This window comes from Belonocnema kinseyi, chromosome 4, assembly GCF_010883055.1.
Source record: "Belonocnema kinseyi isolate 2016_QV_RU_SX_M_011 chromosome 4, B_treatae_v1, whole genome shotgun sequence".
NCBI lineage: Eukaryota > Metazoa > Arthropoda > Insecta > Hymenoptera > Cynipidae > Belonocnema > Belonocnema kinseyi.
In genome coordinates this window covers 25,287,624-25,314,957 of record NC_046660.1, presented here as the reverse complement: position 1 = coordinate 25,314,957, position 27,334 = coordinate 25,287,624, and the positions used below count along the sequence as shown (strand labels likewise).

At 29.9% G+C, this 27,334-nt stretch overlaps 1 protein-coding gene across 2 annotated transcripts in view; it reads left to right on the top strand.

The window, feature by feature from the left end:
• LOC117171547 (mitogen-activated protein kinase kinase kinase 15) overlaps positions 1 to 27,334 on the top strand; it is a 154,429-nt gene that overhangs the window by 119,397 nt on the left and 7,698 nt on the right. Inside the window, exon 22 of one of the 2 annotated variants that reach the window (XM_033358965.1) lies at positions 609 to 1,385. The exons of the other annotated variant lie outside the window; for it this stretch is intronic. Coding sequence (XP_033214856.1) covers positions 609 to 666 — 58 coding nt within the window. The 3' untranslated portion in view covers positions 667 to 1,385. Of the gene's footprint in view, positions 1 to 608; positions 1,386 to 27,334 lie in introns of those variants that run through there. 2 annotated transcript variants of the gene reach the window in all.

Sequence of the window (27,334 nt, the reverse complement as noted above, 5' to 3'; positions counted from 1 at the left end):
TTTAAAATTAATTTATTTTGTAAAAATTCTTTTTGTTTTTGGTCGAAAATTATCTTCTGGAATGAGAATTCAAATTTTTGGTTAAAAACTCATTCATTTTATAGACAATTCGTTTTTTTCTTTAACATAAAAATTAATTTTTTTTCTTCAAAAAATTGAACTATACCATGTTTAGTTGAAAATTTAACGACTTGGTTAAAAATTGATATTTTTTTGGGTTTAAAATTCAACTGTCTTTTGAAAAATTCATTTTTTTGGATCGAAAATGCAACTATTTGTTTCAAAATTAATATATTTTTTTTGGAAATTAGTTTTTTCTTTGATATAAAAATGATTTTTTTTCAAAAATGTAATCATTCCATTTTTCGTTGAAAATTGACCTTTTTAGTTTAAAATTTAATTATTTGGTGCAAAATTTAACTATTTGGTTGAAAATTAATAATAAATGGTTCGCAATGGAACTATTTTTATTTAATTTAACATAATTCCCCTTTTTTTCCACCAAAAAATCACCCATTTCCCCTATTTTTTAAATAATTTTGGACTGCAAAGTCTGCGATTATTAAAAATCCGATAAATTAATTGTATTTAATTTAAATATTGAACAGAGGTGGTGTGGAGCTCAGGATATGGAAAGCAATTTTGCAACATCGAAACGAGAACTGATCGAAAAAATTTTCGGGAATTTCGCGCACAATTTGTGATACGGTAAATCAGAGCACTTTAATTTAAGATTCGATTTTTTTTTCTCATTCTGATAACACGGCTTCAATCACAATAACCTGAAAGCTCGTCACGTTTTTCAATGTTAAATATAAAATAAGAAACTAAACCGTTTCCAAGAGCCCAGCGCACAATTTATTTTTATATTCGCAAAAGTCATTCTAGTCTTTATACAGCTTCTTGAAATATTTACGCGCGTCTAATTTTAATTCCGTAATTAATGGATAAGATCTCACCTTAATTTGATCCGCCCAGTGCCTTAAGGATTAAAAAAAAAAAAATTAGGTCCGAATTTTGCTCTTTGCCTTAATAACTATTTTTCTACTCTCTGGATCTACCCGATCGATGAGACTTGGTCTTCCAATAATGCGGAAAACAATATTTCAAAGTGTTCTTCCCTAGGTTATAATACTGTAAATAGTGAGTTTTTTAGCCTAGGAATTTTACAATGTGTCAAGATAATGTAATTTTTGTTTGGATTCATAATTTTTTTTGTAAAGGTAAAATTTTGATAAGCAAAAGTTTTCGGATTTTTAGCCGAAGGTTGCGTGTTCGATTCTTGGTGCCTGCACTTTTTTTTCAATTTTTTTTTTTGGCTTTTTATTTATTAAAATGGTTTATATTTGAATGTAAATAATTAAATATAAAAATACCGAGTTACAAAGTTCACGAATTTAAACATTTAAAAAAATTTCTTTAAATCAATATTATTTATTTAATAAAAGTGAAATAAGCAAATGGTTTCATCATAGAATTTTTTTTAGCGTTATGCGTGAACAAAATATATCTCTGGATGAAAAATTTTGTTTGAAAGTGTTCATAGTATTTTTTTTAATTACAAAAAACTGTTATTACTTATTAGTTTGGCAGAATTTTTTTTTCGTTCGAGGCACAAATGTTTTTAACTTTATTTTTTTATATAATTTTAAATTTAAACAATATTTTTTTTGAAACTTTAATCAGTGAAAATTTCTTCTTTCTTTTATAAAATGTGTGAAATATAAAAATTCCGAATTGGAAAATTCCCGAATGATACAATTTCTGGTAGTTTATAATATTACCAAATTTTAAAAGTCCCGAATTTAAACGTTCACGAAAATTGTTTTCTAATCAATATTATTTATTGAATAAAAATAGAATAATCAAATATTTTTATGATAGATAAATTTTTTTAGTGTTTAAAGTATTTTAAAATTATTGTTTAAACTATAATGGACGATAATTGAACAAAATATATCTCTGGATGAAAAATTTGGTTTGAAAGTGTTCAGACTATTTTAAAAAAATATTATATAATTTTAAAAATATTATCAATTTTTTTCAATGTTTCGGATGTTTTATAATTCAAGAATTTTCTGTCGGGAATTTTTTAAATTCTGGATTTTCATATTTCGGCGGAACGATTGCACAATCCCGAAAAATAAAATTGCTGAAATATAAAAATTCCCGAATTCTACAATTTTCGGCAATTTATAATATTACTGAATTTGAAATTTTGCGAATAATAAAAAAATCCCGAATTTAAACATTTACAAAAATGGTTTTTTTTAAACAAATATTATTTATTTATTCAAAATAAAATAATCAAATATTGTTATAAAAAATTTTCTAAAATGTTTAAAGTGTTTTAAATTATTTTTTGAATTTAAAAATAACAATAATTGAAAAAAAAATATATCTCTGGATAAAAAATTTTGTTTGAAGGTGTCCTCAATTGAATTGAATCTTGTTTGTTTGGAAAATGTTATTTGTTTTGGAGAAAATTTTGGGAGAATTTTTTTTTGTTTACAGCGCACCGGCTTTTAAATTTATTTTTTTTTTGTAAAGTTTTAATTTTAAACAATAATTTTTAAAACCTTTAAACATTTAAAAAACAATCCTTAGATAAAAATATGTGAATATTTTGTTTTTCATAAATAAAAAATATCTATTTAAGAAAAATTTTTAATTGTTTAAATTTGAATATTTTGTATTATGGATTTTAAAAATTCCCGAATAATAAAATTCCCGACAGAAAATAGCCGAGTTTAAATATTTACGAATTCAAACATTTATAAAAATTGTTTTTTAATCAATATTATTTATTTATTAAAGAAAATAATCAAATATTTTTATCATACAAATTTTGTTGTGCTCAAAGTTTAAAAAAAATTATTGTTTGAATTTAAAATAACAATAATTCTATAAATATTATATTTGAAACATGTAAAATCACGTACGCCTTAAACGAAAAAAAGCCCTCTCGAAATTTTCCCCGAACGTAATTCGTTTTTTTTTCTTTAATAAAAAAAATTAATGTCTTTCGGAAAATTTAATTGAACCAATTTTAGTTGAAAATACAACTATTTGGTTCAAAATTTCTTTTGTGTTTATTGATAATTTAACTATTTTATTTTTGGAGGAAAATCAAATATTTTTATCCTGAAAATTCTTTTTCTTAAATTTTAAAGAATTTTTAAATTATTGTTTCAATTTAAAATAACAATAATTGAAAAAAATTATCTCTGGATGAAAAATTTTGTTTGAAAGTGTTCATAGTATTTTAAAAAAATTAAAAAATCGAATTGTTAATTTAAAACAAATATTTTAAACGAGATGTCGAGATAAATAAGTTCTAAATTAAATTAAAATTTATATTTTAGCGGAACGACTGAAAAATTCTGAAAAATCAAATTGCTGGAATATAAAAATCCCGAATTTGAAAATTTCGGAGTAATACAATTTCCGTCAGTTTATTATAATACTGAATTTGAAAATTCCTCCCAAAAAATGGCCTAACTAATAATTAAAAAAATATATCTTGATGAAAATTTTAATTTCAAAGTTTCGAAATTTTTGGTGATTTTCTGTCGGGAATTTTTAAATTCTGGATTTTCATATTTTGGCGGGAAAATTGTTTGTTAATCAATATTATTTATTAAAAATACAAGAATAAAATTTGTTGAAAAAAAAATTTTGTTGTATTTTTAAAGTTTTTTTAGAAAAATTTATTGTTTAAATTTAAATAACAATAATTCTATTAAAATTATATTTAAAAAATGTAAAAAAAAAAAATTTTCTCCCTAAACGAAAAAAATCATTCAATTCAGCACTGAATTATCTCGAAGTTTCGTTTTAATTTTTTTGTATTTAACAGTTTGATGTTCGAGAAAGTATTTTGGAATTAAAAAAATACTATGCACATTTTCAATTAAAATTTTTCTTTCAGAAATATATTTTTTACGATTATTCTTATTTTAAATTCAAAGAATAGTTTTTTAATTATTTAAATTCGAGAATTTTCAAGTTCGGATATTTTATAATTAAGAAATTTTTCAATTCGCAAATTTTCTTTTTCAGGATTTTTCAATTGTTCGCTAATTTGTTTATAATTATACAAAAATACAGATTAAATGTCTTTATTTGCATAAACTAAAAACAATTTTGAATGAAGTTTAATATTTTTCAATTTTAATGAATAGAAAGATGAATAATAAAAATAAATAAAAAGATTTGTCTAGTATATAAAAATGTCATTTTTATTAAAAATATATATTTAATAAAACTTTGGGCTCATGCATATTATTTAGAAAAATTGTGAATCAAGACAAAAAACCAGGCGGTGGCGACTCGGGTTTGTAGTTAAAAGGCTGCGGGTTCGATTCTCGCTGCCTCTATTTTTTTTTGCATTTTATTTTTAAAATGCTAAAATATTTACAAAAATGAACTATTTTTCGAAATCAGCGAGGCCATTTTTTACGTGGAAAAGTGTGAAAAACGTCTCAAGATCGAAGAGACTGAGACTGATGATTATTCGAAAATGACATCCATTAAAATGTTGTTGCTTCTATTTTTCGGAAGGTTGTGAACAAAACCTTGTCGATCTCTGCGATGAACTAATCGTAAAATGTGTGCTTAACTGGATTAATGCAAACGCCGAATTAAGTACCTCGATTTCAAATTATAATGTTACACTAAGATATTGTTTTTATTTACAGTTATTATTGTAATTATAGTTGTTATTCGCAAACTCAGTTTGTAATAAAAAAGAAAAAAAAAACAAGAAAGGTCTTGTGTTTTATTTCTAATTTTTTTTATCATTTTGTCTTCTTTAGAGATCCTATAGGTTTTGACTAGATACGATTAAACCGGAACCAGCCATTTTGGATAAAAATTAAAAAGGTGAGCGTATTTTAAAATGTTTGAAACCAGTTTAAAAAAAAACTTTTTTTTTAATTTGATATAAAAAAATGATATGAAAAAAGTTACGAGAAGAAAAATGTTGCTTTTGGAATGCCCTTCAGGAATATCATAACAACTTTTGGACATTTCTTGAATAATTGAAAAATCAATTTTGTGATTTTTCAAAACAAATTTAGTAAACAAATGCATTATTCGCGGGCATCTGTCGATGAACTAAATTTTTTTTTCGATATCCTAATTTAAAAAGTTGCCATAGAAAAAAAAAATTCTGTAGACAAATGTCTGATTAATGCATTTGTTGATTAAATTTGTTTAAAGAAATCATAAAATTTATCAACTTATTATGAATATTCCTGCAATGCTAATAAAGTTCCCAACTGAAAAGACTGGCATTGAAAAACCCGAATTTTTCTGCCAACAAATGCCCGAATAATGTATTTGATGGTTAAATTTTTTTTTGAAAATCATACAATTAATCAACAAATGATGAATTTTACTAAAATTATCACAAATTTCCTGATTTATAAAAATGTACATCGAAAAAAAAAACGAATTTTTCTGTCGAAAAATGCCTGATTGCTGCATTTGTTCATTAAATTTGTTTCTTATACATATAAAGAATTATAATCTTAAGAGGATTTTTTAAAAATATTATATAATTTGCATTCAAATTTCTTGCAATCTAACTTGAGAAAACTTATGATTATGGAAAACCATAGAAAACATTTTTGCAACAAACAATTTGTTTATAAAAATTTTGTTGTTTAATATATAATATAATGTCTGAAAACTAATTTTTATTTTTTTCAATTTTTTCAAATTACAATAGGATTTTTTGGTTTTAGTTTGTTCGTTGTGGTCCAAATTTGGTCGTAGGCTTCCTTTTTTTTGTTGTTTTTTTTTAAACAGAAGTCTACATCAATTTGATTATTGGACGTTAAATAGGATTTTTAATTTGGATTTTAATCTTAAGTTAAATTTCTTAAATTTTGATTGGAATATCTTTAGCTAATACAGTAGACTCTGCGACACTTCTTGCACAAAAATGCCAAAAGAAACTGTTCCGATCGTTTTTTTTACGCATTTCACAGATTAAGGCCATGTGACGAGTGGGTCACGTGACCAGATTTCTAACTTACCGACACCTTTTCTGTTTCCAAACTTATTTTCAAACGAAACGTTAAATCGAGTTGAAAATTTGAGAAACTAAATAAGAAGCACTAACAAACATAATTATTTTTATTTATATTTATTATTATAATTATTATTTATAATTATGAAAAAAGCAAAAAAAAATTGTTTACAAACAAAACTTTTTTCATAATTCTAAACATTTAGGACCAGACACATGTTTATTAGTGCTTCTTATTTAGTTTCTCAAATTTTCAACTCGATGTGGCGTTTTGTTTGAAAATAAGTTGGGAAACAGAAAAGGTGTCGGTAAGTTAGGAACCTGGTCACGTGACCCACTCGTCACATGGCCATAAGAAGCCGTTGACTCGAAATCCTAGCTGCTCGCTTCCAAAAATGGCACAAAAAAATAAATCTTTCATTATTTTAACATGTTTTACTCATTTAGACAGAAGTAAGCATTTCATGTTGGATTGATTTTCGGTAGGTATAATTAATATAAATGAATAATATTATATTAATTTCTTGTGTGAAATTGTCTGCTCTTTTCGAATTTGAAGTAAAAATTTAAAAGTTTTGCACCACAAGGTTCGCGTATTCGAAGAAAGGAAATTATATTCAAAATTAAATATATTTCTAATTTTAAAATTCAATTATACTGAAGTTTAACAACATATAATAAATAGAATTATATATAACAATTTTTTTTAAAAGAATAATGATTTTAATTGTAATCAAGTCAATTTAATTACAGATCTAGATTTTCAATTCCTAAGCCAAATCCAAGTCTTTCATTATTCAAAAAATGCAAACCCAGTTGGCACAAAATTAGGCGACATCTTTACGACATCCTATGTCCGTGTCGTTTCGGTGTCTTTACGAAATCGTAAAGACATCTTTAGATCATACGACGTGTTTACAATATCGTAAAGACACCTTAACGACATGGGCATAGGATATCGTAAAGTTGTCGTAAAGACGTCGCCAAATTGTGTGCCCACTGGGAACCATTTCTTAAATGTTCTAAAAGTACGTGGATTTTGAGCGTTACTGATAGTTGTGTACTTTCAAAAAGCTTTCCTTAATTTATTAAGTTTATCATATAAATTTGTGGTAATTTTTTCTACTGAAAAACAAGAAGACACAATCTTATTCATAGCTTTGAAAGTAACGATGTAAGGCCCAATAGCAAAATATCGCACACCCTCATATATTTCGGGATCTTGTAGTTGCGTCAGATTCTTTTAAAAGTTTTCGGCAGGCATTACCCTAAAAAATTTCTCCGTGGTGGTTTTTAGAAATTAGATGTAGGTTTTTTTGCCATATCAATGCTTTCTCTTTTCCAAGAAGAGAGGCGAGACCATTCCAAAATATGTGATTTACGAAACCTTGCAAGATATGTAATTGTGGAATCACACATTTTTCAATTACTTACATGGAATCGTCTTCCATACAAAGTAATAGCGGACGTTCAACGCTTGCACACTGCGTACAGTCCCATGTTAGAGAATATGAACTTAGTCAATATAGGCGAATTGTATTATTGGGATGAATTCGCACTATGTTATGTATATGGTCGAAAGTGATTTTGTGGAGTAATAAATTATTCACTTAATCGCCATATTCAATATAGAAGGAGATGAAGAATTATCCACCAAGTAACTCAATAACTATACTTTATTTAAAAGAGAACATTGCTCGTTCTCGCCTAGTTGAGATCAACTTAGTACAATTATGAGAACATTGCGCGTTCTCATGAGAGATGTATTCGACGGGTTGGCCCGCGGCCGGACGTTGAGTAAGTGTGGCAAGCGATGCTCGAGTCGAGTGGTAAATGCTGAGGAGAGCGGGAAGGCTGAGAAAAGGCGGGAGCTAGGGGTAGGGAGAATGGAGAGTGAAACTCGCTCGTGCGCTTCGAGCTACATAGCTACGGATAACGCAGAACCCTACTATGCTTACGCATGGTACAACCGCCAGTTTGTAGTGTTGTAATAGGCGCTATGAGCGCTGTGCACAATCCCTACATCAAGTAACGGAGTGGCGCCACCTATCAGAGATAGAACAAACTACAGTTCTAATCCGGCAACCCCTTCGCCCCGCTCCTCCAACCATACCACGCAAATTGTAACATATCTTTATTTAGATTTACAGGAAGAATAATTTACGGAAACAAACTATTTTATGCAACATAAAAAAAAAACATGAAATAGCGCATGATAAAAAATTCATTGAGATTTCTTGATATTGCATGAAATGGTTTACTTGTGCAAATTATCCTTCCTATAATTCTAAATGAAAAAAATATTTAAACAGAAACATTAAGCCCAGCACTTAAGTATCACTCCGAACAGATCGGTCTCTTTTTCAATGTAAAAGTAAAAGTAATGTCAATTTGTTTCAAACAAAAAATGTAAATAATTTGGAGACGTGATTAATATAATCACTCCCTCGTTATTTACATGTCCGCTATGTTCCTATATTCCGGATCTTCCCCTTCTACTACACAAGCATCAACACAGACGCCACCTAGCGGAGACAGAAATCACTAAAACTCGTTCACATTTTATCCATAAGGGCATGTGATACTTAGAAAATTGTCGATTTTACCAGTTTTAGGTTCCGACGGTTTTTTTTCTTTAATAATAAATATTTTGTCTTAAAAATTTGGGACACGATAGCGACCATGTTAACGGACGTCTCCGCATACTTTTTTTTTGGTTTAATTCAAAAAAGTTTTAATTTAGCAAAATCTGATTAATTTGCATAGCGCACCAGTATCAATTTTACCACTTTTAGGATCCGACGGATTTTTTCTAGAATAATCAATATTTTGTCTTAAAAATTTGGGAAATGATAGCGAACATGCTAACGGTCGTCCCCACACACTTTATTTGTGTTTTTTTTTCAAAAAATTTTTTGATATTGCTAACAACGTATGTACATTTGGAGGTTATGTATGTTACAATTCTCCTGTGCGTTACTTCCAAACTACACAATATTTTTGGCCGGAAACTTTGGACTTGCAAATAAACATAGTAACTAATCTCCCGGAACTAACCCTTTTTGCAGGCAATCAAAAAAGTTTATTTCATAAATAATTTCCAGATTATCGGAAAGGCAGAGATGAAAAACGACGTAACCTCAAAATAATACATATGCATAAAATTTTTATTTAGCGCAATACTTTTTTTTGTTATTATCCCTCAAAAAAGAGTCCGGGACGTCCGTTATGATATTTTATAGCATCTCCGAATTCAGTTTTTAAAAATTTTCATTTTTGTGGAAAAAAAGCCGGGGAAACTGTAAGTATCACATACCCTTAAGACTGTATCTAGTGTGAACGCTTATTAATTTAGATCTTTTAGAAGAAGAACCACCTTCCGAATAAAGGGTTCTTTTTTTTCGTCAGGTACGTAATTTTTTGATGTCACACTCATACAAATTTTAAAACAATTTTGACCTCCGTCGAGCATAACTTTAATTCCAAAATCGTCTCGCAAATTTCTTTCTTCTAAAATGCACTCCAATCATTTTTCAGGATCTGCCCAGATAACAGATCTTTTTTGTTTTATTTCTGAATTTTGTATATCAAAATCAGATTCTGTATCATTATAAGTCCTCTAAATTTTTTGAATGTTCAGAAACCTGTTTATTGTAATAAGTTGGTATGGAGTTTCTTCCTGCGTTTGTTCTTCAGAAGTTTGTCAACTTGTTCATTTGTCTATTTGATGCACCAGTATTTACTTTAAAATTGCGTAAGCTTTCATTAGTAAAAACAACATTTTTTTCTTTTGGATTAATCGTTGCAATTAATTTAGATCCCGATATACTTAACTTTAAAGATATATCACTACTAGAATCACTACGAGAATCAATTTTTCTTTTTGGTAATGTACTGGTTAATTTTCTCTTTCACTTAAGGGCATGTGATACTTCGTCGTGTGGTCAATCGGGTACAGTTCCCCCGGCTTTTTTCCACAAAAATGAAAATTTTTAGAAACTGAATTCGGAGATGTTATAAAATATCATAAAGGACGTCTCCGGACTCTTTTTTGAGGGATAATAACAAAAAAAAATTTATTGTGCTAAATAAAAATGTTATGCATTATTTTGAGGTTACGTCGTTTTTCATCTCCGTCTTTCCGATAATTTCAAAATTATTGATGAAATAAACTTTTCAAATTGCCTGCAAACAAGGTTAGTTCCGGGAGATTAGTTTTATTTGTAAGTCCAAAGTTTTCGGCCAAAAATATTGTGTAGTTTGGAAGTAACGCTCGGTAGAATTGTAACACACATAACCTCGAAATATACACACGTTGTTAGCAAAATCAAAATTAAAAAAAAAATAAACACAAAAAAATGTGCGGGGACGTCCGTCAGCATGTTCGCTATCATTTCCCAGATTTTGACGACAAAATAACTCTTATCGTAGGAAAAAAGCCGAGGGAATCTAACACTGAAAAAATCGATACTAATTCCTAAGCGCTATGCAAATGAATCACACTTTGCTAAATTAAAACTTTTTTGAATTAACCCACAAAAAAAGTGTGTGGGGACGTCCGTTAGCATGTGCGCTGTCATTTTCCAAATTTTTAAGACAAAATATTTATTAAAAAAAAAAAGCCGGGGGAACCTAAAACTGGTAAAATGGACAATTTTCTAAGTATCACATGCCCTTAAAGTTTTGCGAGAGGTGTCGTAAATACTTAGAGGAAACTTAGAGTTGTACCTAATAAATTCTTTATTTAGTTGTTTTTTTGTAAGATCTTCGATTTTATCTGTGACATTAAACTCCGATGAAAAATTAAAAACTTTTATTTTCTGACCACAAGGTGCGCAAACTTTGTGACGATTTTCCTCATGCTTACTTTCAGGAGCCATCTTTCATGTTGCTGTTTGAAACCGACGTTGCTGGGCAACAGTGAAAAAGTGGGGAGACGCAGCGAAAGAAGTAAATGCACTCAGTAAAAAACTGAGGCGCAGTGAAAAAGTAAACTACTTCGTGTTACCTCGGGTATGCTTATGCAACGTACGCAGCGAACTTCATTCTATTTACCGACTCTCGTCCCTTAAGGGCATGTGATACTTAGAAGATTGTCGATTTTATCAGTTTTAGGTTCCCCCGGTTTTTTTTTCTAGAATAATAAGAACCTAAGAACTTTTTTTGTAAATAAAATATCGAGCTGAAACTTTGGAAGATTTATTAGGGTACAATAAAGTACGTTTAGGTACTGCAATTTGGTAGGAACATCACTGAAAATTATTTCATCTTTTTTCTGAACCTCAACATTTTTTGAACGTTCGAACTTTTTTTATACATTAAATATCGGTCTCAAACTTTGAGAAATGCAAGAGCCGAAAGAAAACTACGTTTAAGTACAAAGCTTAATAATAAAAGATGTAAAAAAATATATTTCAACAATCAATTCCAACGGCATCAGCCGGTAACGTTGTACACGAAAATACGAAACCTGGCGGCCACTAGACGAGGCTCTGGAGAGTTCGTATTTTCGTGTACAACGTTACCGACTGATGCCGTTGGAATTTTCATTTTCGTGGAAAAAAAGCCGGGGAAACTGTAAGTATCACATGCCCTTAACTGAATGCCATTGTTCTTGTTGCGTCAATCGACAAAAAATCGCAAAGGATTAAAAAGTAAAAATGGTCAAACCAACAAATTTTTTTATTTGTTTGAGAGGTTGTGTAAATTTTATAATACAAAATTTTTAAATTCTGACTTCAGATTCGAAAAGAGCAGACAATTTAACACAAGAAATAATTATAAAATTATTCATTTATATCAATTATACCTACCGAAAATCAATCCAACATGAAATGATTACTTATGCCTGGTAAGTAAAACATGTTAATATAATGAAAGATTTATTTTTAGTGCCATTTTTAGAAGCGAGCAGTTAGGATTTCGAGTTCAACGGCTTCTTAATCTGTAAAATGCGTAAAAAAACAATCGAAACAGTTTCTTTTGGCATTTTTGTGCAATCTACACGTCTGTCAACGATACCGTGAGCTACAACACTTCTCGTTTCCCGATTCCTCCTTCGTTCGCTTGTCCTCATTCAATGTCTCATCTCACGCACACGCATACGTGGCCGGCTACGCCTACTGCGCAGTGATCCCAAATTTGGCATGTTGATCTACCGCGCTTGCCCGGCGCGGCGACTCTTATTGGTCGCTGTTGGCGCGTGATTCAAACCGGAATAATTAACACTTACTGAAATTAAAATAGATTATGATTGTAAATTGTCCATTGAAAACAGAAATAACGTAATTTTTGGTGTACGGTTGGAAAAAATACCATTGCGTATATTTGGTAAAGGATAGCACATTTTGTTTCAATTCAAAAGATGAATTTATATATCATTGACAAATGTTTTTGAAGAACAAAAATGTTTATGTAACGAGCCATGTGAATAGCGAAACATTGGTACAAATCGCCTCATTTATTAGCACCAATAGACATCGGCTGGATTTTTATTATCAGCAATGATGATTTTTGTTCTTTTTTTCTCATTATGAGCGTCATTATTTGGCTTCTCTGAATTAAAAATAATTGTTCTGAGCTGAAAACGTTATTTTAAGGTATTTAACTAGTATCATTGTTTTTTTACACTGGCAATTTCTACATGAAATTATGCGAATATTCATATATATCATAGTGAATGTTAGAAATATATTTATTTAAAAATTCGTCGGTGAAATAAAAGTTAGTCTTTGGAACTATAAAAAACTATTAATTATAAAAAATGTACGAGTTATCATCTTGCTTTGACCTGAAGTCACAATTTGCGTAATTTATGATATTAACGTGCAATCTGTAATAAGTATATATTTTCATTTTAATAATTGTTAATTTTCTTTGTTTTGAATGGCGCGCCAAAAGCGACCAATTAGGGTCGCTGCGCCAGGCAAGCGCAGTAGCTAAAGATGTATTTCTTTCGTTGAAAATTGATTTATTTTGTTGAAAATTCGTCTTGTTTTGTTTGAAAACATTTTTTTAACTAAATGTTTAACTGTTTTATGTTTGATTTAAAATTCACATGTTGAAAATCAAACTATTTTGCTGAAAATTTATACATGTATTTAGTAGGAAATAGGTATTTTTTGTTTTTTTGTTAAAAACTGAACTATTTTGTTGGAAATTTTTTGTTTGATGTTTGAAAATAATTTCCATAACTAACAAGTAACATGTTCCGTTTTTGGTGGAAAAGGAATATGTTTTCAGTTGAAAATTCAACTAGTTCGTTAAAAATTGGCGTATTTTTTAGAGAATTAATGTTTATGGTTGAAACTTATATTTTTTTCTTCAAAATTCGTTTTTTTTTTTGATAGAAAATTAATAGTCTTAGTCTATTCGGTTTTTTGTTTAAAAGTTATCTTTTTTAGATACAAAGATAACCATTTTATTGAAAATGAATGTATTTTCTAAAAATTTAATTATTTTTTGGTAGAAAACGAATGTTTGCTTTTGAAAATTCATTTTGTTCGGTAAAAGATTAATCATTTTCGTCAAAAATTTCTTTCTGTAAGGGAATATTTATTTATTTTGTAAGTAGAAAAATTGTTTTAACCTATATTTTCGAGTTTGACATTAGACTTTTTTGTTGAAAATTCGTCATTATCGGTTGAAAATTAATTTTTTTACTAAAGAAATGTACTATTTCACCTTTGGTTTAAAATATAAAATTTACCCTATTTTTAGTTGAAAATTTGATTTTCTCGATAAAAAATTAATCTTTTCGGTTGAAGATTTATCATTTGAGTAGAAAATTATTTTTTTTTCATTAAAACTAGTTTTCTCAAATGAAAATATAAATATTCCATTTTTGTTTGAAACTTTAGTGTTCTGCTTAAAAATCGATGTAATTTGCTTAAAAAAATGGTTTCGGTTGAAAATATTAATTCCTTCAAGGCCATGTGATGAGTGAGTCACATGACCAGTTTCCAAACTTCCCGACAATTTTTTTATTTTCTAACTTATTTTCACACGAAGCACCACATTAAGTGGAAATTTTGGAATAATAAATAATCAGCTTGAAGAAAGATGGCTCTGTTCCAAAATTGTTATAATTATGAAAAAAGTTTTTTTTATAAACAATATTTTTTTGCTTTTTTCATAATTAGAAAAATTCAGGAACATACCCACCGTTCTTAGTACTTCTTATTTATTATCCCAAATTTTCAACTCAATTTGGTGCTTCGTGTGAAAATGAGTTAGAAAACAAGTAAAGTGTCGGTAAGGTAGGAATCTGGTCACGTGACCCACTCGTTACATGGCCTTAACTGAAGATTTAACTGTTCGATTTTTTGTTTGAAAGTTACCTCTTGTAGTTTGAAATTCATATATTTGATTGAAAATTCGCCTTTTTCGGTAAAAAAAAAAATTTTTGTTCTAAAACCGAGTTAACTTTCCTATCCCCTCAATAGATCTGTAGTCTTGTTTTATTTTCGACGAGCGTCCTCGTTGAGTGAAAAAGAAAATAACTGGGTGAGAAAACTGCTGGGACGACTATTGTACGTGATCAGTTTTGCTGGTCTATTCTTTTGTGCGATAACTACCCTTCGGAGTCACGGGTATTGTATTGATATGTATGAGAGTGCCAACATCGGTTCCCGAAATCTGACACAGTCGGCGAAAGATAAGTTCAGATTTCACACCCTTTTCCTCATTCCCCCTTTAACCCCCTTTTTCTCGTTTTTTCGCTAAAGGCAGTCATCGCGAAAAAATAAAAAACTTCGGAAGATAATAGTTGTTCTATATGATTTTCAGAATCAACGATTTGATTGAAAATTAACTTTTTCATTATATGTTCATATTTCGGGTTTAAAATTTGAACTGTTTAGTAGAAAATTTATTCTCTTGGCATGAAAATTCAATATCTTGGATACAAATATTTCTTTTTTACCTGAAAAATCGTTCTTGGTAGAAGGACGATTATCGCATGTGCTTACATTATCGATGAAAACATTTATAGTGATACGTTACTGCGATCGTGCGGAATTCGGTTGGGACTCATTTTTGTTTTTTGACCACATTTATTTAATCTTGAAACATTTTAAATATTTAAACTTGCCACATTTTAAATATTTAAACAATTTTCACTATCAAATTAGTTTTTGGCTATTTTTTAAAGAATAGGCTTGATTTATTTCTGGAATGAACAAAGAATTTATTTCTGATAACCAATTTTTACGATACTTTGAACATTTACAATAATTATTAATTATTTAAACAGTTTTCATAAACATATTAAGAGCTTGGCTATTTTTCAATGAATGGGAAAAATTTGTTTAGGAAGTTAAGTAGGAATATCTATCCGGTGACTCTTTTCTTTAATTATTTTGTAAATTTACAAGAATGAATAATTATTTAAACAATTTTGATTAAAAAATTAGAAGTTTGGACTTTTTCTACGAGTCAATTTATTTACGGAGTCAAATAAGAATGTCTATCCGATGATTGTTTTCTATGTGGCTTTGTAAATTTCAAAAATTATTAATTACTTATAACTAAGAATATTTTTCCAATGAATTTTTTTCTATAAAGAGCTGCAAATTTCCAGGATTGATTAATTATTTAAACAATTTTCATAATTTACATTTTATATTTCTTCAATTTTGCACATTTGGAATTGAAATTTCTTGACTTTCAATATATATATATGTGTATGTAAGTGTATGTACGTATGTATGACTCAGAGATTCTCATAATTATCTATCAATGTGACGATATGGCTTTGATGGAAACCATGAAAACTAACGACTCATGATAAAAAGGTAAGGTCACGGTCTTCTCTCAATTCTGACTATTTTCATTTGACAACTTTATTTGTTAAGGTTTATGTAACAAGAAAAGTTATGCTGTTATTAATATTTGGATTAAGAGTCAGTAGTACGTTAAAGGAAAATAGCAAGTACAATTATTAACACATTTTAAAATCGTACACATTAACGAATGATTCATTAAATAGTACTGTTTCAATGAATTATTTATAAATACCATAAGTATATCTATTTTCGGTAGATTTTTGCTATTGGCTTTTACGAAACCATCCTTTGACATTTTTTAAACAATATTTTTCGACTTCTATTTTCGATGTGCACACGACCAAAGCAAACCCAGATAACAATGTGCGTACACGATGATGGCGTATTGACTCGCGCGCGTGCGAATTGTCCCGCACACGCGCTATCACCCGAGCAGGCATATATGCAGTGAATTGCGACGCATATCGCTAGCACGCGTGAAGGTCGCACGCATGACGGTGTTATGCGAGCTCAAAATTTATGCTTTAAATTAGGGAAATCGCTCATAGTAATAATAAAGATGATCTTTTTATTATTTGATTGAGTAGATTTCTAAAAATAAAAAAAGGACGATATTAAAAGAAAAAAGTATGGTTAGGTTTGGGCGCAATCGACGTCAAAACTGCGTCGATCCGAGGAACTGGTATCCAAAAAAAAACCCAAAGCGTCAACAACGGCAAACACTTCACTCTAACTATATTATAATAATACGCGGAAGTAAAACGTAAAAAAGTTCAAGTTTGAGCACTAAAAATACGGACTGACGCGTGCTGATGGCGGGAAACTGCGTTGGTCCGAGATGGTCAGTAGGAGTGGGGAGACTAAGTGGGTGCGTCGCGCGACGGCCATCATCATTTTCAACAACTAAGCGCGGTTTTTAAACTTCTTATCTCAACTTGAAAGATTGAACATCATTATAAAATTGATAAAATTGATCAAAATTAAATTAAATGTTAAAAATGTATTAATTTATTAAAAAAATAAATACTGAGGGTTATAAAAATTCGATTAAACATTAAAGATGCATTTTTGCAAATACTTCAACAAATTTCTAAACAGTTATTTTAATTTTATGCAATTAAAATGACGAATTGGAGTTATGAAAAATAAGCAAGTCAAAATTATAATTTTACTTACGACGTCATTTAAGAAAAAAATCATTTAAAAATAAAAGGTTAGAAAAAGTATTTGGACAATTTTCACATTTTGTTTTTGGAAAAGGCGGACTAATAATTTTTATTATTTTCTTCCTGTGAAGGAATTTCAAATATTTCAATTTAAAAATATATCTAGGTTTGAATTAGATGATTATTATGGGATTAATCATTCATTGTCGGCAGGATCGACGCACGCGTGTATCGCAGACAGCCTGTCATACGCAGTCATGCGTGAAGTACGCCGTGATTACGCATTACGACAGGTGATGACAGCATGCGTGCGTTATGTCTCGCACAGCGTGTCGAGCTCGCATGCGAGCATTGTGCGTCGCACGATTGTTATCTGGGAAGTATCGTCACAGAAAAAGATATTTGAGAATCACTGACACATGAGCTGTGATTGGTGGAAAATCCGTCCCCTTTGACGTCAAAAGGGCCCTCCAATCGACATCGCGATAAAAAATTCATATGTCAACATTAAATTAAAAATAGTAACTCTGGCGGACCGAAGGAACCGAATGGAGCCTCTACAAAGAACCCGTAAAGACCCCATTGGGTCCCCATTCGGTTCCTTTTTAAAAAACTCAAAAAAAACAGCAATGTCAACTTTTAGACTGTTGAAATTCGGATTCTATGTTAAATTTTCTATTAGAAACTCATGGAGTAATCGCAATATTTTTTTTGCAGCGTTAAAAATGTAAAAAAATGTAATCAACTTCTGCTGAAGGTGACTTCAAGCGCATCCATAATAATTCAAGTAGTATGTTGCGCGCGAAGTTTAAAAATAAACCGCTCTCTAACTTGCATCGCAGCGTCATTGTCTGAGGTTTCCACTGCGTGGTGCTAGCATCCAGACAAAAATCTTAAATTTACCGTCGGAACGCTCATTAACTGCTACTAAAAGAAGATGCACTTGAAGGCGCCTTCAGCACATGTAAATGACAGGTACTTTATTTTTTTAAGATTTTAACGCTGCAAGACAAAGTATTGCCATTACTTCGTGAGTTTCTAATGCAAATTTTGACGTAGAATCCAAATTTCAACTATTTAAAAGTTGATTTTGCTGTTTTTTTTTAGTTTTTTAAAAAGGAATCGAATGGAGACCCAATGTGGTTTTTATAGGTACTTTTTAGAGGCTCCATTCGGTTCCTGCGGTCCGCCAGGGAAACAATATGTAAAAATATTTAATGAGCGTTTTTGAAATTCGAATTTTATATACTGTAAGATCCATTTATTGGAACAATTATATCTGTATTTGGAAACAACCCTATTCATCTTATTTATCAAAAGTTTAATTCCAGGTTTGAAGATTAAACTTCTTTGTTATTTTACAAGATACCGTAGAAAATGCATAGATAAGAATGAAATTTGTGAGAAAAAAAATTTGGACCACCCTTCATTTTAAATTTGAAAAATTTTAAGGAAGGTATAAAAATGCATTACAAAGGATAGCATCCAGTACTGATTGTCACACCCTTTTGGTAATGAAAGCTTTGCTCCCTTCATTAAAAATTCGAGCAGAAGTAAGGATCAGCGTGCTTTTGCTCGTATTTGTATAACTTGAGATTCCCGCTTCTTGCAAATGTGAAATGTAAATTGCAAAATTGTAAATGGTACCACCACTGCGTCGTTATCCGTTTGCCATTCTGCATACATTAAAATATTCTTCCCTTTTTCGCCTTTTTACGCATTCGCGGATACGAGGGGTGCTTTAGAAACTGTCGGTAGCAGACATTTTACGATTGAACGACTCTCTACGCCGTCAGATGTGAAGAATCGTCCAATCGACCCTATCCTGATTTTTTTTTCTTTGGATCCCCGTCAAACTGTCCAATGTGTCGCGAAATTGAAAATGATTCGATCTTTAGAGATTCAAACAATTTTTACCTTTTAAACTATTACAAATGAAGACATGAGAATGACAACTGGATAAGGGGTCGTACATAAATTACGTAAGGTTTTTCTTTCTGACTGCCGATTAAATTTTATTTAATAATTTATTCTGGGGTCATCAAGAAATAAGAAGACTGGGAGGGGACTTCCTGTTTCTTATTAATTAACAAAGCAGTTTAACTTTCCACCTAGCTGTTGAACTTTCTACCAAAAATGGTGAGTTCTCAAAAAAAGGACAGTTAAACTATTCTATAGCGCCGATTTTGGGGCTCACGATAGGTGGGAACTAACTCATTATAGCTCGCTTCGATTTTGTTTGTTCACGCCTGAGTGCTCGCCTAAGTGACAACCGCAGACCCCGAGCACCCCGCGCAGCTCCTGTAATACCTACCTGCGGTGCTGCGTCATTTCTCGAAAGGGCTATAGAAGGGAGGGCAATTGAAGGGTTTCACTGTAATTGTAGACCTCACAGACAGGTCTATATATGTTATTATACCCTTTATTCAGTTGATGTCCCTAATGTACCCTATTTAAAATATTTGGTCCCTATGGGTACCCTGTTTGAGTCAGATACTTTGAAAAACAAGCAAAAATCAAAGAGTTTCTTAAAGAAGTAACTGTATTTATAAAGGTTCCGAAATTTTTTTATTGATTTCAGAAATTTGAAGGAGTTTTTATGATTTTAGGGTATTTTTAAAACTTCTAAGGCATTTTGAGGAGCTTTTAATTTGATGTATTTTAGAAAATTTAAAAAAATTGAAAGGATTTTTTAAATTGATGTCATTAAATTGAAGTGATTTTGAAGCTTCTGAAATATTTTAGCATAATGAATTTTCGACAATTTCTCAAGATATGGAACGACTTTAAAGAAATTATAAGGTTTTGAAATGTTGAAAAATATTTCACGCGATTTTATAATATTTCCGGGGATTTCAATGATTTGAATGGATTTTAAGACTCAATGTATTTTCATGCATTTTCTATGGTTTCAGAAAATATCATCATAGAATTTAACAGGATTTTATAATATTTTACTGGTTTTTACAAAATTTATTCATGATAAGTTTGGAATTTTGTAGGGTTTTAAAATATTTGAAGATATTTGGAATTCACCCAGAATTCTTATTAATTTATTCTAAAATCTTTGGAATTCACTTAAATTTCTCTAAATTTACTCTGCTCTACTTAATTCAATGGATTTTTAAATATTTTTTAAAAGTTTTAATTTAATTGATCCTGGGAATAATTTGACTAAATGATTTGAAATATTTTAACGGATTTTTTTCAAATTCCTTGGCATTTTTAAGAGCTCTACGAAATTCAAAAGGAGTTTATAGGAATTTGAAAAAATGCAGGTTATTTTAATATATTACAAATAAATTTTTTATTGATTTCAGTAATTGAAAAAGATTTGAAATGTCCGAGAGTATTGTAGAAGATTTCCAGGTGTTTTTAAGGGATTTAAACTCTTTCAAGATTTCTAAAAAGATATCAAAGGATTCGAAATATTTTGAGAAATTTTAAACTATTTCCAGGAATTTATTTATTTCAGTAGTTTGAAGGCTTGCAAAGATAGAAATATTGTAGGGTATTTAAAAAGATTTCAAAGCACTTTCAAGAGATTTAAACAATTTGAAGGTATTTCCAAGGGTTTTAAAAATTTTGAGGGATTTTAATGTTTCAATGGATTTCTAAGAATTTTTCACAGGACATGAGGGATTTCGTAGAGTTTCGAAGATTTGAAAATATTTGAAAAGACTTTTTGTGATTCATTTGAAATTCGCCCTCAATTCTTATTCATTACATTTTTTAATTCGAATTTTTCTAAGCTTATTTCAAAGTTAATCAAATTTTAAAAAATTTATTTGATTGAATTTTTCTGAAATCTTCTGAATTTATCCTGAATTTGTTGCCCCTTGAGCGCGAAAAAAGTACCGCCTGGTCCCAGTATTTTATCCCATAGGGACTGCGAGGCCTGTAATTGTTAATTGGTATTTCCACTAAAAAAGGTTTGAAAATGAAATTTTCAACGTAATTACATTGATAACTTAGACGATTCATTTTCGACCAAAAAGAACGAATTTTCAACAAAATAGGACAAATTTTTATATAAAATGCAGTCAAATCTGGATTTAGTGTCGGCTTTGGGGCTGAAGGTGACCATAAATCCAGAGTTTTGGAACGTTTTTTCTCTTTTCTGCTTTTGCCCTTTCTTCGTCACGCCTGAGTGAACACTACACATCCCCACGCAGAATCTCTGACGAATCTCCGTGGCGCGGCGTCAACAACAATACATTGAATGAATTTACATTAAAAAAAAACATTTTTAATTTAAGGACATGAATTTTTTACAAAAATATTCAATTTTTGAACAAATTCTTGATTTTTTAAACAAAAAAGACAAATTCTCTATGAAACAGTTGAATTTTCAAATCTAAAATACTTACTTGAACAAAAACTGTAATGCTTCGTATTCAAAGTAAAAAAGGTTTCAATTTCAAATAATAACAGCTGAATATAATTATAAGAAAACGAATTTTGAATAAAACTCTTGAATTTTTAACTAAACTAGAATTAATTTTAAATAGACAGTTGCAAGTTAAAGCAAACAAGATGAAATTTCTTTAAAATTTTAATTAAAATAAATTGTCTTCCAAAATCATGAATTTTCAAGATAGAAAGATAATTTTTCTGCCTAATAAATAAATAAATCAATGTTCAACAAAGGAGATAAATTAACAATGAAAAAAAAAACAATTTTCTACTAAGAAAAACGAGCTCTCAACAAAATACATCAACTTTTAACAAGATAGTTGAATTTTCAATCAAGAATATTAATTTTTTACTAAAAAGACGAATTTCCAATAAGCTGTAGAAATTTTCTACTAAAAATTTGAATTTTGAAAGCAGAAAACATAAATTTTTAAACAAATGTATAATATTTAAAATTTCATTAAAACAATCAATTTTCAATTAAAAAAGAGCTTTTTCGTTGGGAATTTATGTTTTCTGTTTGAATTACATTTTTATTTTTGATTGAAAACACTTTTTTCGTTTCTAACAAAGTATTTCAACTTTTTACCAAATTTGTGAACTTTCAACCAAAAAAGATAAATTCTCACCAAAAAATGAAAGAGTTGATATTAAAAAAATATTAATTATTATTATTAATTTAACTATTATATTTAAAGAAAATGTGAAGTTTAAAATAAATTTTTCAAATGAAAATTTAACTACTCAATTTTGGGTGGAAAATTGATCTTTTTTCGTTAAAAATTCAACAAGTTCGTTCGAATTTCATATTTTTGGGCTGAAACATCAAATATTTTGTATGTAAAATTAGAATATTTAAAAAATAAAATATCAAATATTATAAATTTTTCCTTGAGAATTCATTTGGATTAGCTGAATTCAACTGTTTTTTTTTTAATTTGAAATTTAAATATTCTTTTGTTGAAATATTGACTATTACAATTATTGGTAAAATTTTATCTCTTCAGTTAAATCATGAAATAAATTGCTAATTGTTCTTTTTGGAAAATGAAAAATTCATTCTTTTAGATCGAAAATCTCATCTTTTTTGATAGAAAAGTTCTTGGTTGAGTATTCATCTTTACAGGTTGAAAATTCAAATATCTGGTTACAAATGCAACTGTTTTTGGGCAAACATCAATCTTTTTGTTTGAAAATTCGACTATTTGGTTGACAAATCATCTTTTTTTGGTTAATAAATTGATCCATTCGGGTTCAATAGTTAATTCTTTTCTAATAAATACGAAGTGAAATCTTAATCTTTTAAAATTCAATATTGTACATATAAATTATTGCTATTTAAAAGAATTCATTCCCCCATTATTCCTCTCATTATGTTAAAAATCACCCTTCTTTCCCTTTTTCGAGAGAATTTTGGACTGTGAAGTCTGGTAAAATAGATTCTTCAAAACAAAATATCTTTCTAAATTATCCAAACTCTTATTTTTATTGCCTTTCTAATTATTTTTTGTAAATATTTAAGAAGGTGGTCCTCATTTTAGGTTTAATTGGAATTAATTCAGATCTGGAGAAAAGCGATGCTGTCTAATTTTCTTAACTGTGACGGAATAATTGACTTAGTAAATTCTTCTTTTTTTCTACCGGGGTGTAATAAAGGCCTTAAAAGATTTGGGGCAGCCACTCTTCGTTTACACCCTACTAAGGGGGACGAGAAAAAGGGTTCTTTTCCTCGATCAGAGATCGGATCCTTAACCATTTCATTTTTTCTGACACCCTTCGCTTTTAATTAACTACTTTTATTTCCGAGTATCAAAAGTGGTACTTTTGTTTGATTAGGCCTTCTCTACACTCAGAAGATATACAATTATTATTCATTCAATATAAAGCCTACAAAAAAGGTTTTCATAGCCTATTAAAACTTTATTTAAGTCGTTAAAACCTCACCGTTTCATACTTTTCCTCACCCCTTCCCCAAACATTCCACTACTTCCCCTCCTCTCTTCTGATAAATTAGCACCCTTCCTCAACTTCTTCCTCCTTTAATTCCTTCTCGCCACATTCCTCCAGTTAACAGTTTCTTTTCCCTACCTCCCTTCTCCTACTACCCTTTCCCAATCTTAAATTCCTCCTCGCTACACCCTCTGATTCTTGATAATTTTTTCTAAATTCTCTTACTAGCACTAACTTTTTCTATTTCTCCTCCTTTCATTACCAGTAACTTCCCTTAGTTACACTGACCTTCATTACTTCTTCGCCCCTTATTTTCTCTACTTCCTCTACTCCCCCTAGGTCTCCCCACCCCCTAGAATCATTTTCTCTATATCAGCTTCACTTATTCATCCTCATTTCCGCTCTTTTCCTACGTTCATTTCCCCTGCTTACACTCTCCTGATTTAGCCTACTTCGTAATTGTCCTTCTTTGATTACCAATAACTTCCCTTAGTTCCCGTCCTCACACTTCCACTACTTCCTTTATCGACTCCCTCCATTAATTTTCTCTCTCTGCTCCTATTTCTTAAACACTAATTTCTCCTCACTCCCTTTACATTCTCTCTTATAATTTCCTGTCCACTGAACTTCATTATTTCTCTACCCCTCATTTTATCTACTTTTTCTACATCCCCTCACTCTCCTCACCCCCTACAGTCATTCTCTCTACTTCACCACCACTTATTTATCCTCATTTCTGCTTTCTCCCTACTCTCATTTCCCTAATTTCCCTCCCCTTATTTAGCTTACTATCCGCAATTTCCCCTAATTTTCGTTATTTATCCTACTTCCCTTAATTTCCCCTACTTTCCCTCCCTTCTCTTCGCCTAACATCTGGTTTTCTGCCCAGGGATTTAAATTTGACAGGGCAGAAAGGAAAACCCTCCAGCAATATCCAGTTTCTGCTCAATCTTTACCTCATAAGACAATAACAGGAAGCTGCAGATGTTCATAATACATATTCATATTCCGACTGTTGTATTTTATATTTCCAATGATTATTATTATAGCCTTATGTATTAAATAATTTATTAATATTTATTTTTAGTAAAGAGCAAAAGTAATTCTTTTTTTTCAAAATTTTTTAAAAATTTTCAGAAAAAAATTAATTTTGAACGAAAAATACCATGTTTAAAATTTTAATCAAATAAGATTTTAAATTTTGAAGAAAAAAATAAAGACTTATTTTTAACCAAAAAAACGACTTTTTTACCATATAAGACGAATTTTTAATTCAGAATGACCAATTTTGAACAAAACAGTCGAGTTTTCGACCGAAAAGGTAACTAGTTGCATTTTTAAATAGCTGGCTGAAGATTAATTTTTTACCAAAAAAATACGACATTTGAAAAAATGTTAAAATTTCAATTTGAAAAGTCGAATGTTATAGAACATAATTGCGTTTTAAACCCCAAAAAATGCATTTTCTACAATAAAAATAAATCTTTGAGAATGAAAGATAAACCTTCTAGAAAATAGTTGAATGCTTAACTAAATAGATCAATTTTTAAAAAAGGTTAATTTTGTACCCAAAAAGAGATAAATTTTCAACTTAATACGTAAATTTTCTATAAAGCAATTGCGTTGTTAATAAAAACATTACATTCTACGAAAAGAGACTAATTTTCAAACAAAAAAGACGTCTTCTATAAAATGATTGCATTTCCAAGCCGAAAATGTTATTTGTTAACAAAAAAGTTCATTCTGAACCAGATAGTTGAATTTTATACCAAATTGTTAAATTGTCAGACCGAAAAGGCCAAGAAGAAGAATTTAAAAAGCGATTTTTAACTGAAAAGGGTTAATTTTTGACTAGAAATGTAATAATTACAATTTTATTCAAAGAAAACCGATTTAAAAAAAGGGAATTCTCAGCGAAAAATATAGTAGCTTATATTTAAACCAAAAAAGATCTGAACATAAAATTAAAAGAAAAAAGTCTTGTCGATCATGAACGATTTCTCTTCTAAAATAAACAGAAACGTGAACTTTCTACTAGAAAGGATACATTTTTAAGAAAGTAGTTGGATTTTCAACAAAGTCGAATTTTTAGTCAAAATAGATTAACTTTATTCTAGAAATGTAATAGTAAACTTTCCAAACAAAAAATAAACTACTAATCAAAAGTATTTTGATTTTTTGATTGGGTTTTATTAATTAAGTCCGCATTTTGGGAGAAAAAAAGAAAAAATTTCTTAAAAACCCATGCAATAGTTAGTCAAAGTAGGCGCCTGGCGTCTACAAAAAGGGTTTTGTGACCTATTAAGACTTTGACAGTCGTTCAAGCATCCCCTCAATTCACCTTCCGCCTCTTCTTTCTCAATGTCATCCTCCTATACTTTCCCCTCTCCATGCTTCCACTATTTCCCTTCTTTACCAATCATTTCTCCTTTCTTACGCATCCTTATTTCCCCTCACATGGCCTACTTACACTCCTCCCACTAACCCTCTCCTACTTATATTTCTAATAAGTTTTTCTACTCCCTCTCAAATCCCAACCCCTTATTTCTCCTCATTTCACCTACTTCCTGTTCTCTTATTTCTCCAACTTCCTCATCTCTCATTCCCCTTAATTTATTTTCTTTCATTTCCCTCATTTCCTCTACCATAATGTTCACTTCTCCCTTCTCTTTATTTTCCCTTACATCTCCCATAATTTGCTCTCTATTCACCTCACTGCCCCTATTCTGAATAAAGTACGATGGACCGAAACTCTAAGGGTTTCTACTCACGGCGACGAGATCGCTATAAAGAGAAATTCTTTAAAAAGAAAACCAAACCAGAAAATTTATTTTCTACTTTATTAATAATTTGGTTACAGAAACATAATGACTAAAATTTTGAAACTTCGGCATTGGGGCCAAGTGTACTTTGATCTCAATAATCTGGAATTATTGTCCCAAGTTGAGGACAGAGACTTAAGAGAATTAACTGCTCAGATCCTTATCATTTCTGTGTATAGTTCAATTATAGCCCCCTTACATCCAAGGGTAAATTCCCATAAGGCCGGGAATGTTTCCCTAATATTGCGATTTCGGCTCTGTTTCGATGAATATCTCTTCACGTGAAAAGAAGACTTGTGATATGGAAAAGTAAAATATCTATCAATTCTGAACGTTTATAAACATAAAATTAAATTTTCAAATCCCAGAAACAACCCTGTAACTTCCGTCACTTTCCCTACCGGGTTAAAAGTACCAAAACAGTTGACTTGTTCTTTAATTTTACAAAAGTGTTATTTTTTGAAAACATTTTCAGATTATTCACACAACGCCTCCCTTCTAGAAAAAGATGATTGGATCCGATTGGGATTGATTGAAGGTTGAATCGTTCTTAATCGGTTTTAATCGGGACAGAAATTATTTATCGTTCTTAATCATTTTCAATCGGCACAAGTGTTTCAATCGTTCGCAATAGGGTAAGCACGCTTGCGCATTTCAAAGAAATTTGTACACGGAGAAAATTAGATATAGAAAAGCAGATATTAAAAAATTTGTTATTTAACCATAATATATAATATCTTCTATTCAACATACAAAATATTAAAGGGCAACGTCTGTTTATATTGAAAGTGTACGAGGGTAGTTCAATAAGTCCTTAGAATAAAGCATAAAAACAATTTTTTTTGGGTAAATTTTTTTTTATTTTTCAACATAATCTCCTTGGAGCTCTATACACTTGGTCAATCGCTTTTCAAGTTTTTTTAATCCTTCAGAAAAGTGCGTTTTCGGAAGTTCCTCAAAATAAGCACTTACAGAGGCAATGACATCTTCGTTGTCTGGAAATCTCTGTCCACCGAGCTATTTTTTCAAGTTTGGAAATAAGAAAAAGTCACTGGTGGCTAAATCTGGTGAATACGATGGGTGTTCGACCAATTCGAATTTTAGTTCTTCAATTTTAGCCATTGAAACGAAGCATGTGTGAACTCGGGCGTTGTCGTG